At 31.2% G+C, this 14,996-nt stretch overlaps 1 protein-coding gene across 1 annotated transcript in view; it reads left to right on the forward strand.

The window, feature by feature from the left end:
* The first annotated feature begins 4,520 nt into the window (after positions 1–4,520).
* The window catches only part of LOC136968330 (PMS1 protein homolog 1-like), a 47,737-nt gene continuing 37,261 nt past the window's right edge, over positions 4,521–14,996 (forward strand). The window contains exons 1-3 of the mRNA XM_067262330.1: positions 4,521–4,652; positions 9,604–9,889; positions 14,744–14,878. Coding sequence (XP_067118431.1) covers positions 4,521–4,652; positions 9,604–9,889; positions 14,744–14,878 — 553 coding nt within the window. The remainder of the gene's footprint in view (positions 4,653–9,603; positions 9,890–14,743; positions 14,879–14,996) is intronic.

Raw genomic sequence — 14,996 nt, forward strand, 5'->3', positions numbered from 1 at the left:
TCGCCAAGCCAATTTTGGTCGATCGCTCGCGATGTCTTATATGCAATATATGTATTATATTTGTAACTGAACGCAACAGTATGACTCGACACATAAGCAGTGCACCTCGTACTGAAACAGTGTATAAACATAGTACGTAATTCACACCTCTCCTCCCCACTTATACTCTGCCTATGACAACAAGTCGATCGCGACACATTTTTAAGATAAAAAGTAAATCTTATGTACACAAAAGTTGGCCACCCCTGCTATAGATTACCACCTATAGAATTTCGGGACTTTGAGTATATATTTGAATTCAGAGGACCGAGACGAACGAGTTCAACGGTACCCTAGTTTTGGGCCGGAGACGAAAAATAAGAAAGTTATCGTACTTTTTTCGGCGATCGTGCGATGATCGGGAGTCGCGTCGCTCTCTACGCTAAGCCTATCGCGTGTTTAACAGGCAGTCTGGCAAGTCGGCCATATATACCTTCAACAAAGGCAGATGTTGATCCACGAGCACACCAATCGTCTACAGTTGGAGTTAAGTCCTTTTTGCACACCCTCGCGCTCGTCGACCTCGGGGGTTACGGCTTCCCAGTCTCGCTATAGCTCGCGGTCGGCTCGTAGTACTAGCCGACCGCGCTATCGCGATCGGGATGATCCTATTATTCTGCTGGTCTCGCGATGCTCCAACAAAAGGAAAAAAAAAAAAAACTCGCATTCAACCGTTCGTGCTCCCGACAGACTCCCCCGGGATGCGAGCCGCCGGCAGGCCGCCGATTGTTTAACGTCACTAGTTATTGATTCACCGTAGTTCTTGGACAAAAGAGAAAAAAGGAAGTGGCATTCGACTGTTCGTGCAATTTCTTGCCGTTCAGAGTGCTTTTTTAAAATTTGTTTGCAGACATTACCGCGAGATGGCAGCACTAACAACTACGGTGCCGTCTGCAAGAAAACATTAAAAAAGTATGACAACTTAAAAACTGTGATAACTTTCTTATTTTCCGTCTCCGGTCCAACAGTAGGGTATCGTTGAACTCGTCTCGGTCCTCTCAGTTCAGATATATACTCAAAGTCCCGAAATTCCATAGGTTGTAATCTATAGTATCCCCGAAATTCGAAATGATCCTTTATTGGAATTATCGATAATTTTAATTTTGATCTTCCGTAGAATGTCAAAGATTTGCCTGCAACGAAATGTGACCAGTGGCGTAGCGTAGTGGGGGCGGCAGGGGCGGCAAAATTTCACAATAAATACACAATACACATTACACCTGTACAATACACAATAAGGTTGATTGTTCTTTGCCGAAAAGTTCTTTAGAATTACTGTATATTTTAGTCTTTTGAATTGAGATACCTAAATAAGGGGGCGGCGAAATTTTCTTTTGCCCCGGGCGGCTGACACCCACGCTACGCCACTGAATGTGACTCCTCGGACATAGGCGAGTCGCGGTTGCGAGCAAATTATCCGAAAAAAAGACAGTTTAAAGGATACTTAAGAAATATATTCCATAAATTCTTGTTATGTTGTTGCATTTCGGGCGAGATTTCTGATTCGGAGGTAAGTTTTCATTCTTTCTGTCTTTTCTCGATCAGCAAATTGTGTAAGTAATAATTTCTGTGGTTTTGTAGGATTAAGAACCGGAAAAGAAACTCGCAGATTCTAACTGCTTATTCGACTGTACTTTATTGACAAGTACAATACAGTACAACATTATTGTTGATATTAAAGAAATTGGACGAGGACAGTTTATTTGGCAAAGACCAAATGTTGAAATAAGGAAAAGGCTTTGAAAGTTGTAAAAAAGAAATTGTCTTCTTCTCATCGGGTGTGCTTTAACAATATTCTGATTAAAAACAATTTCGTAAATATAGAAACTAACCAATTATGTATATTAAAAGAATTATAATTTTCTTAATATTATACAATAAGAGTAATCAATCTTTTATATATTTACATTAGTAATGTTTATACGATATTTTAAATTTATATTTCGTGTGTATTAATCATTTATTTATTTTAATTCAATTTTAATTTAATATTAATAATAATAGCAATATAAGATAATTAATATAAAAATGTGTTTGCAGCTGCTCTAAATGTGAAGGTGTCGTATCCTTCTGGATTATCGGATGATGCCAAATATTTTATTAACGACTTATTGCAAAAGGTAAGGTTATAAATAATCGTACTTAGCGAGTTTACATTTGTTTCCCTGTTTTTTGCACGGAATCACTTTTATTTACATACCGAAGCATTAAATAGCAACATTGAGTTATTTGTTGCTATATTCAACGATTTAATGTTATATACAGTCAAACCTGTTTTTATGCGGGGGATAGGGACCGCATTAAAAATAACGCATTAAAAAAAATCTCACGAAACTTCACGAATGGCTGTAAATAATAGTTTTCGCAACACAATTAAAAAAATATTTTTTATGCGGTCAACAGGGACCGCATAAAAAAAGTCTTACATAGAAAATAACTCAAAACCGTACGAAATAGAATTTATTGACAACAGATGTCAGCACTTGACTGCATCGTCTGGTCTATCGTCTGTTTTACATATTTTTGTCCAGGTGGTGTTTTGTTGACTTAAAAAGTAAATTATTTCATTTTTCGCATATTCATGCAATAATATTACTATAATAAGTGCATTTATGCTATAATAAGTTTATTTAGCTATAATAAGTCGACGTGAGACATGACGAATCGCACGAGACTAGTCGCCAACTATACCGCACAAATAAAAAATCGCACAAATAAAAATCGCACATAAAAAGAGCGCATAAAAACAGGTTTGACTGTATTTCGTCACTTCGTGTGTTCGAAATTAATAATAATAATAGTATTTAACATATTTTCTGTGTAATTTCTCGTATCTATTCATAAATAATTCACTGATTATATTCAATCACGTGTTGAAAACTGTATGACATCTTTAAGTAAATTTTAATGACGGTTAGAAAGAGAATTTATTGACAGGTTACTGATTATTTTGATGACATTTCTTTTTACCGATATAAACCTATAGACGAAAATATAATCATTTGAATAGTAAATATGAATAATTTGAATTAATTATTATTTGTTTTTGATCATTTTAGGACTGTTACAGACGTCCACTCGAAACTGAACACTAGAAAACACAAGTATTTTCATAAAGTGCCTTGGCCCAAAACTGTAAGTGTTATTTTTCAACGTCACAATTGAAATTTTGTGATTTTACCAAATGAAGTAACTGATTCTTTCGTATTTCAGACTTGCTTTTGAACCGAACAAATTGCAAAAGTAGTTTTCCAAGAAAGAATTTTAAAATTTTATTTGGCGTTTATTTAGCCAAAATATTCCCTTTTAATTTTCATTATGAATAAATCATTGTAAATAAAAGTAATTAATTGCTTTAAATTAACTGTTTAGAATTTAAAAAAATAATTTCTGTAAATTAATAGTTATAAATAAAATCATATGAAAAGAAACGTGTTTCGTTTATGCTTGTTTTATTAAATATCGCACGATGATTGTTCATAATATTTAATATGTAATGATTATTAATTAAAATTTTATGGGGAATCTCATAGAAATTGCACAAAGAGAAAAGTATAGAATAGAATAAGAGAATAAAACTTTCTCTCAACATGACTTTGAAGGAAAAATCACATGTCATTTCTGAAATGTAATTAAGAATCTTTTCCTATTACTTTTTCTTTTACCTCATTTTACAGATTGAATTGAATTTCTTAATTCGATGAAAAATTTATCGATACCCTGTATTATTAAAAGCGTTAAACATTAAAAAGATATATAACTTCTGGAATTAAAGTTGATTAACTTTTCATTTAAAAATAATGAATCAAAATCTTTTTATAACAAGTGTAAACACCATCCTTATTAGAATTTTGGTAATTGTAAAGTTTGAAGTTATGAACAATGTGTGAACAATTCCACAGTGCTAAATTGGAATTGTTCATACATGACTCAAAGGAAGCGTAAACTTTAACCGATAAGTCGGTTAATCGGGGGTCGGATAATCGATGCTCTACTGTAAGTGAATATATGATTTTTTTATAACTCTTTCCGTCCTGTGAGTACTAAACTAAGAGGGCCTCTTTTTTAGCAAGCCCATTGTGGATTCGGCCAGGCCCACAATGGGGAGACCGGGTGGTGAAGGACGGGGGCCGACATATCCGAACGGGCCACCCGTCCGGATTCGATCTCGGGTCCCCCAGAGCGGTAGGCCGCCACGGCCATCCGGCCTAGATTATGGTTATGGTATATGTAACAATAATATATAGCACATATACCGGTATTATTATTATTTTAATAATTGAATTTTATTTTCTATACATTTATCTGGATACCTGCTTCCAGATAATGTTTATGTCAAATAGCATTTTTTTTTTTTTTTAATACCATTGACGTTATACTGTATGTACACAGCGTGTATCTCAGGAAAATGTCAATCCCTGATCGTAGTTCATATTTTCAAAATCAGGTGGCGCAAGACGTAAAAACGACGAATCAGGAAGATGTACGAGTTGCCGCGAAATGTGATACGTCTCTTAAACAGTGGTCAAATAATTACCTCTGTTGCATCTGTTGTTAAGGAATTAATAGAAAATTCGTTAGATGCTCACTCAACAAGAATAGACATTAAGTTGGTGGGGATTACCTTTTATATCATAAACCTATTTGGTATTTATTTGTAATCATAGATTCTAAACCCTTAAGTAACTTTTATCAGTTAAAAAAATAGTTTTATGTATGATCTGTGTCGCTGCGTAAATTGCATTATATCCCGTGTAACTTGCAAAGCCAGAAAAAAAGGACTATTTTTTCACAGCAGGTTATATATGAAGTTAGGTTGTTGCCAAGTATCAGCATTTTGTATGCTCTGTCAGTGGACAGGCCACTTTTCCCTTTTGTCAGAGTTTTTAAAGAATTTTCGTATAAACACTTTAACAAGAGTAACCGAACACAACTAGGAATTCTATTATGAATGATTGAAACAAACCAGAACAACGTTCTTAGATTCCTTCAATTGGAAAAGAACCAACATTAATATATATTGGTATATGTATGAGAATTTTAGCCTAAATGTGGTAATGGCAGATGAGATAATTGGCATCATCAAGTCTGGCAACATTAGTGGTGGCTAAATCAATTATGGCTGACTCATCAGCAGAAAGAAATGAGTTACTTTTACAGTATATCAAATTATTGAGTAGCACTACAGTTTGTCCATAACCAGCTGATCCATCACTTAAGAATATACAGGCTGTATGGTATAAACTTTCTCAAGAAAAGAAAGTAGATAGTTCTTTGAGACTTGTGGGGATTTTACAATCCCACAAGTCTCAAAGAACTACACAAAGTCTCACAAATCTCAAAGAATTGTTGTCAGCCTTACTATTTTACAAAGATCACAAATCTTTATAAAATAGTAATGCTGATGATGGTTTTACCACACAGCATTGCAGGGCCTCCCCTGCTCTGCTGTATGGCAAAAGGAAAATATATTCAGTATGCTAATATAAAGACAGAGATAGGAAATTATTGTCCTTAATAATTGCAGTGAAGGTCAATAAACAGACTGATAGCAACTGTCACGAGTATGTTGTAACAAAAGAAATTATTAACAAGTCAAAACATTGCACAAAGGCATATAACAGGAGGCACTCGTGCAATATCAAGATTCATGATACAGCAAGATGGAACACATCATAAATCTAGGTGTAAAGTTATGATATGTCCCATAAAATATTTGACCTTTTTTAAATTGTGATGTTAAAGAGTATAAAGCTATTGCCATACTCTTGAAAATGTTTATGGCAATAGCTTTATACTCTTTAACATCAAATTTTTTTTGTTAAAGGTATTTAATATAAGCATTATGCATTATCTTTGTTAATAACAAATTTTTTTGCTTTTTATGTTGACAGCATTTTTGTTCAAAAATAAGCATTTTCTACCAACATCCTAGCTATTCCCCTTTCTAAAGGTTGGCAAGTATGAAAGGAAATAATGTATATAAAACTATATATTATGTAATAAAACTCAATGAATCTCTGTGATCTGTGACAGGTTGAACAAAACTGCTGTAGATTTCTAATTTTCAGAATATAGGAAATGCTTTCAATTCAAAGTAATGCTATTTTCAATTAAAATCAAATCTATATAAATAAAATTGTAATTTCGTTTGTTCCTAATAGCTAATCTCCGAAAGTTCTTCACCGATTGCTTTGAAATTTTCACACAATGTTCCATTCGAATACGGGCATGTTTTTATATAATTTAGATGTCGAAATTCTCCCGGGGGAAGAGGGACAGGATTAAGGATTTTATGTCCAACAGATAGTGCTAACTCCGCAAGTACGACGACCTAAGTTTGCTTTTCTGTGAGGCATTATTTGGATGAACTAAAGCAGATTGACAACAGAATATACACTAAAAAGGGATTTTTCGATTTTTCCCCTGCGGGGGAGAGGGACAGGAAATTAAGGTTTACCGTGAAGAACTAGGCTTCTATTATACTATTTTAGATGAGGTTTTTTGCATTTTTGATTGTGTTTTAATAGGGTACATGAGTGGAGCAAGGATAGGAATAGATGTTACTGGAGTGGAGAGATCTTAGGGTGGGCATCATCCACCCTAATGTGTGCATTTACGTTCATTTGATATTTTACTTGTGGTTAAACGAAATAAAATTAGAATTGTATTAATAAATCTAATTTTCTTTATTTTGATCTTTAAAGTCACACCTTGTCCTATATGTGAGTAAATACGGTATTTAAGGTTTCGTAATTTTGGAATTTTTAAAGTCTGCCTCCAGAATTGTCACGACCTTTGAATATGAAAAATTTAATTTTGAAATGAAATATGTATTAAAATAAGCAGGACAGTGATAAAAATATTATAAAAAATATTAAACATTAAATGCAGTAGTTTAAATTACTATATTTAATGCTTGTTATAGTTGTTCTTGAATTAAAGTTGGATATGTCAATCAGAAAAAAAGAAAATGAAGTTCATTATTTTAAATAGATTCAAAATATTCTATCAAAGCACATTTATTAGCTATTTGTTATTTTATTTTATTATAATTTAAAAACATTTAATGTAATTCATTAGTTTCTTTCTAATAAGAATTCTACAATGTTAAATTTAATCACTGAAATATCTACTTCAAAAATATCAAACAGTTCTAACGATAATGCATTATTGTAATAATTTTGTTTTTTCTTATTGATGTACAGTAGAATCTACTTATTACAATCACTTTGGAACTTGCTTATATTGATGACAATGATAATATTAAGCGAAGTAAAGAACTATGACAAGAAGTAACGAAAATTCTGGTTTTATTGATTTAGACATTAAAAGGACAAATTAAAACAATTAAAAGTTGTATAACTCACCAAGGATTTATTAACTGTAATTCATTCAGTATTGTTTAATTACCACTGTATGTAACAATAGTTGGCATGTAATTGAAGTAAGAAATGACAGCAATTTAAACTGCTGTATTGTGAGAAAATAATGATTAAAATTATTAGCATTTAATATTCAAAGTATTGATTGAGAATGAATAACTGATAACAATTGCCCATTATTGCCATATGTTGAATCTGGTAATATGAAAGCAGAGCTTAAAAATGTTATTTACTCAAAGATAATGGTGACAATTACTGAATTACATTAAGCAAAGTTTTTAGAAATGTATTTTAACTTACATATTTTGGAATAAGTTAATTTTGGTAACATCATGACTGATATTCATAGCTATGATTACAAGAAACAGATTATATTGTATAAACGTAACTAATACTGTTTTTTGGCATTAGGATACTTTGTGATGAAAATTAGCAAGTAGTTTTGACATTGCATTGATGTGTTCTTCAGGCAATCTGGAATAAATTAAAACTACCATTAGAACATTTATATAAATGAAAAGGAACATGTGTTTGAATTACAAACACTAATATTTGAACATAAAAATAATGGACCACATTGATGTTACAATGACCAAAAAAGGAAGGGTATAGTCCATAGCAATATAGTTTGTTATTTTTATTCAATTATTATGCCTTTGTGTCCTTAATTATAGCTTAAATTTATCTTTGTAAACTAAGTACATTTATCAATTAACAGGACTTATTATACTGGAAAATTATGGATGCAGATATTTAGTCTTACTGATCAGAAATAATATTTTTTATTTAGTTCACCTGTACACATACACATTAAGCTTGTGTTTCGGACTTGTTTGTCCCTCCTCAGCAGGCATTCAAAAAGCACTTTCTACAAATTAACAGTTAAAATGATTTTTGTTACAATTATAAAATTCAAAATTAAAAATATACACATTATTGCACCGACAATAAAATAATAAAAGTTCTTACAGTTTCTGTATCTCCGGACATTCTTAAAGATTCCATTATACTTGTAATACATATTAACCAAATAACACGAACCGTACACCTATTTTTTATACATTATAAATTATTAGATGTAATTTTAAATCATGTTTAACTTTTACATTGACTACTTACATTGTAAATTCTTTCATACTTAAGCTTTATTTACAATTTATTTTCAATCTCTTCTTTTTATGCTTTCACTTCCCTCCCCCTTCTATAATGCTTCTCCAGGATTGGTGGATTTCCCTTCCGGTATTATTGTTTATTCTTTCTGTTTGTCTGATTATATTTATATGTTCAATTATTTTTATGTTTGAATTTTAATGTCTGTAAATTCAAATATGTATTCTTTTCATTTAAATGAATGTTCTAATGGTATTTTTAATCAAACAACAGTGATACTACACCGGAGTAAAGTAAACAAACATACAACTGAGCCTGTTACCGGTGTGCGTCTTCTAATAAACAGACCGTTACCAATGTTTTCGAACTCTCGGGTTCTTCTTCAGGTAACTAATAATGGTATTTTTAATATATTCTACATTGCCTGAGGAAGACATCAATGTGATGCTGAAAGTACTTGCTAATTTTTGTTATCATTAAAGTATATTAATGCCAAAAAACAGTATTATTTACATTTTTATAATTTTTGGCACAAATTATATATATTTTCACTTATGAACGTATATTGCAGGCATGGGCAAATGCGACTCTTGCTGAAAGTGTTAATTTCTGTTTTTTTATTATTATTTTTACAATTTTATTTTTATATTTTGTGAAAATATGTTTATTAAAAAATTCAATATTTGTTTTATATTATATTTATATTATATAATAAAATCGCGTGCCTTACCATACCATCCGCCACGACGGTACAGAACTGCGGCTCCCATGCATTTTGCAAAACCTACATTTCGGCTCCCACTGAACTCTTGCTTGCCCGCCCCTGGTATATTGTATTTTGAAGATAGTAATAAAAGGAATGAAGAATGGCAAAAACAGCTAATATCCATAAAAATATTGTGAAAATCAAATAAATATGTTGAGTGTATAGATAAAATTTAATGTGTTTGAAAAATTAACTTATATATATATATATAAACGTATATTACTGAATGTTGAATTTAATATTAAATTTAAAATGATATACAGTATATGTTAGTAACTTATTTTCATTTATTTATCAATCTAGGAAAATAGTGGCTTTGATAAGATAGAAGTTAAAGATAATGGCATTGGAATTAAGCAGTCTGAAATTCATCTTGCTGCACAACCTCATTATACGTCAAAGTTATCAAATGAAGATGATTTGAAAACCCTAATAACGTACGGATTCAGGGGAGAAGCTCTTGGGGCTATTTGTGGTGTTTCAGATGTTGTTATTATTTCAAAAACAAAAAATGACGATGTTTCTATCAGCCACAAATTTAATAATTTGGGAAAAATTATTTCTAGTAAACCATCACCGCATACAGAAGGTAATTATTATAATATACTACTATTGTTTTAGTTTATACAGTATACTTAAACTGATTACTTAATAAATATAAAGACAAAACATTTATCATGGTAGTTTCAAAATTTATTTATTTTATACAGTTTACTTTGAATTAGTTATATTTCTGTTCAAAGATTTACATACAACTACTCAAAATGAGAAGTTCCTACATCAATGTATACAAATAACAAATGAATAATTTGATCTTATTCAGAGCTGCCATGCAAAGATAACAAAAACGTTCAAATAACCTTGAGAAAGTAGCAAAAATTTAATAACTGAAATGTTTTTAATGACCTCCTTCAAGTAGAATACATAATGGAAGGCCACAGTGGTAGTTTGAAAAATAATGTTTTAAAATACAAATTCAGATTTTACCATCTGAATGTTAACATGCCGTAAAATGAACGTATAATTCAGAAATATTCAAAAAGTTCAAATAATGATTGTATATAAATCAAATGAAATAAAATAAAGGAATACATAAAAATTACGTTGATAAATACCAAATAAAACATTAAAATTAATTAAATACAAGCTATCATTAAACAAAGAACTCGCATCTATTAAATCAAATAATGTAAACAGTCCATGTAAAAGCTGTCAAAAGGCTTTGTGTCGTTTATGTAGGAGGTATACAAAAAAAAGTACCTCCAAGCTGCCAATGGAGAGTTAACATCCTTATAATTGATAGAATATCCCGTACATGTCACTTTATAAATAGGAAATGCCTCTCCATATCACATGTTGACAATTTTCCATTATTTGGAAGATTTAAGCTTTGTCCCATTCAAAACTCATACAACCTTGATTAGTGATGACGTATGCTGCTAAGGCGGTGATTGGGTTGATTTCCTAATATCGTCTGGTGTTCTTTTAAGCATTGTTGCATGGATCTCAGGGTGGCCCCAGTGTAGCAGAGATTGTGTGTGAGTCTGTGGTCTGTTAAGGATATGTTATAAACATTTGGGACTAGTGCCATGTCTAGAGAATCCTTATCGTTTCTTAATAACCTAAAACAGTAGGGTTTCTTCTGTAGGTGATGCTATAACCAATGGTGTTACCTATCTCCTTAAAGATGTTTCAGAGAGGAGCAGCATAGTCAGTGGTGATATTCAGCGGGTTCGCACAGGTTCAGCCGAACCCGTTGGTAAAATTTTCAGTTTCCCGAACCTTGTTAAACACACGTAACATTTCTCAGTGGTTTTGTTTCTTTTAAAAAATATATTAAAATATACGTATTATACTCTGTAACACTACTAAACTAGAGCCTTATACCCCGTTCGCACCAAGCATTTCAATCTAGATTGTGAGCAAGGTCGGGGACTATGCCTTGATGCGATCTCGACCGAAACGAGGTTTGATTGTGATCGATTCAAGAGAGTTCTTGAAACTAGATCCAGTCATAAGAGAGATAATACAAGATGGCTGTGGAACACGTATCGGGCTATGGACAGCGAAATAAAAAGGATATTGTATTTCGAGAGACGATGACATCTGTCTATTATCAGCAGTGCCATTCGGGGTAAAAAATTTCTCTGCCCAAAAAAAAAAAAAAAAGGTCGACATCACTAATATACTATTATTACCTAGTCTTCGCCCAGGGCCCCTTACGTTCCAAATACGCCACTGATTATTAGATATATTGCAAGAAAAAGTATTGTATTTATTTCTAGCCAAAACTTCCATTTTGTTTGTCGGTGATTGTTAGGGAAAAATTTTTTGCTAGCGAACCTTTTGTTAAATATTTTGAATATCACCATTGAGCATAGTCAACGATTAGGTGTTCAGCATGTAAAGGATGGTATGCCCCTCTGTTTTGTGTTGGAGCGCATCAGTCGGTTTTGCTGTTTTTTCATGGTTATTTCAATGTGTTTGATCTTATGCTTGGCTTCTCATTTTAAAATTAGAGTCAAACAAAAATTGTATTTTGTAAGTCAAAAGTCTATTTTCATCCATAAATGTTTTGGGAGATTTTTTTATTCTCTATTAACAGATGAAAAAGAATTTTGGAAAATGTTTGATTTGATCTTTAGCATGTTTCTATGATGAGCATTTTACCACAGAAACATATGGAAGATAAAATGTTTGAATCAAATCTTTTTCAAGAAAACCTTTTCATCTAACAATAGAGAATTAAAAAAAATCTCCCAAAACATTTATGGTTAAAAACGGGGCATTTGAGTTAACATGTACAATTTTTGTTTTATTCTAACGTATCTCTGGATTTCTAGATGAAAAATAAAAAAAATAATTGACATTAAATTCTTATTCCATTCATAACTTCCTTGAGTATAACACAGAAATGATTTAAAAATTTTTCTGTCTTATCAAATTAATTTATTAAAGAATGGCACAATATATTGTGGACTAAGATTATCATTAAATTGGTGTATAGTAAAAATGTTTTGAGATATTTATTGTTAAATCTAAATTAAATTCAGTAGAAATATTTATTGGAACTTAAAACAGTAATATGAATGAAAATAATATACTATTTCTGCTTATCAGTAATTATATCTATCATTCTTATGCATGTATGAATGAAAGATTGTCTTTTTTTTCATTCATTTTATAAATAGAAAACTTAAATATGGAAACTAAATGGTTAACATTGTTTGAATGCTGTTTAAAATTCTCTCTATTCACATTTCCCTAATTAGAATATAGAGAATTTTTTAATGGATTGGATTAGCAATTGCCAATGATTTTCTATAACTGCAGATTTGGTAATTTCGGCTTTTTTCGTCTATGCTTTATATAAAGAATGTACTTCGTTAATAGAATATTATTATTTAGAATAGTAATAATAATTAACATGTAATTGTAGTAAATAATGAATATTTTTATCAAATTTTGGTTGTTTGTTGTTCTCTATTATATGTATGTTCTTAGCACAATGTTGCCGTCGAGAACATATCACACAGGAAACACTTTCAGAGGGAAAAGGTTGGTTTATTGGTGTGAACGGATATGCATTTCGGGCTTAACGCCCCTTCTTCAGTCCTATTATTACATATTTACATATTTATCAGCAAATTGATTACAGTTTTACAAATTTACAGAATGCATTGAAAAAATTAGGATACGTGTACAACGGTTTATACAATAAAATCAATTACTTGAGATAGTGACAGTTAAACCAACATGACTCGTAACAAGATATACACGTAGTTGAAAAAGGAAAAAGGAGCCAAAAGTATTTTTGGCTCCTTTTTCCTAATTTTTTCAATGCATTCTGTAAATTTGTAAACCTGTAATCAATTTGCTGATAAATATGTAAATATGCAATAATAGGACTGAAGAGGGGCATTAAGCCCGAAATGCATATCCGTTCACACCAATAAATCAACCTTTTTCCTCTGAAAGTGTTTCCTGTGTGATATGTTCTCGACGGCAACATTGTGCTAAGAAAATAAATATTTTTATCGTTTACATAATTTTAACTAAGATATAAATTTATAATGTTATGCAATTCTTAGTGAAAAACTATTCGTTGAAATAATCTATTACTTCTGAAAAATACATGTTTAATAATCAGAAAGTGGAAGTAAAATTTAGCAGACTTATAAATTTTATAAAGGTATTTTCATTTATAAAATATATATATATATGCTGTTTCTATGTTTTAATACAGAAGAAAATACGTAACATTTTTTATTTGGATTTAAAATAATTTCAGTATGGTCTTGTTTTATGTAAGTATTCTGGGCAAAGAAAATAAAATTCTGCATAAATTTGTGCTCTACTTCAAAATAGTTCTCCACTTCATAATTACAATTAACATTTACTATTTTCAGAAAAATGTTAAAATGTGTTTTACTATAGTGAATAACATCTTAGTTTGATATTTCTGAATATACAGAGTGAAATTTTATTATACCATATCGAGTATGCTACTTGAGAAAAATATGTGCAAACCAGGGTATTTGTTGCATTTAGTAGTGTTTGATAGTTTGCTGTGTTTGGAATGTCAGAAGCTGGAGAAGTATGATTTGCCAACTTAAGAGTCAGATCTGATGGAATTAGACATGGGTTATCCTAATCATTTACCATCTACAAAAAATTGAATCCGTGTACCTCAATATCACATAAAATAAGACCCTATTGTTTTAATTTTCTTAGTAAATTCTGAAAATTTCATTTTTAATTTTATTGAAAATGTAATTATTTAAAATTATGTTTGTTGTTGAAATAAAGATACCTGATATAAAAAATATAAAATTTTGATTTAAAAAATTCTAATACCCCATTCACACCGAGCATTTCGATCTGGATTGTGACCGAGGTCGACGACTATGCCTTGGTGCAACCTCCCTCGACCCTTTCAATCTCGACTGAAACGAGGTTCGATCACGATCGACTCGAGAGTTCTTGAAACTAGATCCAGTCGTAAGAGAGATCCGACAATCCCACGTGCGCGAGAGAATACAAGATGGCGGCGGAACACGTGTCGGGCTATCGACATAGAAATAAAAAAGATACTGTATTTGGAGAGACGATGACATCTGTCTATTATTAGATAAATGGCAAGAAAAAGTACTGTATTTATTTCTAACTAAAACTTCCATTTTGTTTGTTGGTGTTCGTGATTTACCGCATAGTTATATCAGTTTTATCGTCGCGTGTAATAGCCAGGTTGTTCTCAAGCGGACTGCCCGTGCGAACAGCACGACATTCGACTAGCGACAGTTACAATCCAGATTGTAGGTAAATAGAGATCGAAGTGAATCTTGGATTGTGTGCAAATGTAGTATAACTCTGTGTTTATTTAATATAGTAATAATAAAAATATTTAATAATAATTTCAATATGAATTTTGATTTTTATATAGGTACAACTGTTATTGTTCAAAATTTATTTAAAAATATTCCTGTAAGAAGACAGTTTTGTTCAAATGCAAAGAAAAAAAAAGAAGAGATTAAAAAAGTTGAAGATTTAGTTATTGCATTTGCAACAATACATCCAGGTAATTATTTTTCAATATTTATTTATATGTATTTTCTTAACGTAAGGTTGCTGTTGAGAATATACTTCAGACAGGAACACTTTTAGTGGAAGAAGGTCAGTTTATTGATTAATATTTA

This window comes from Centruroides vittatus, unplaced genomic scaffold (genome assembly GCF_030686945.1).
Source record: "Centruroides vittatus isolate TY-2023 unplaced genomic scaffold, ASM3068694v2 contig_1428, whole genome shotgun sequence".
Taxonomy (NCBI): Eukaryota; Metazoa; Arthropoda; class Arachnida; order Scorpiones; family Buthidae; genus Centruroides; species Centruroides vittatus.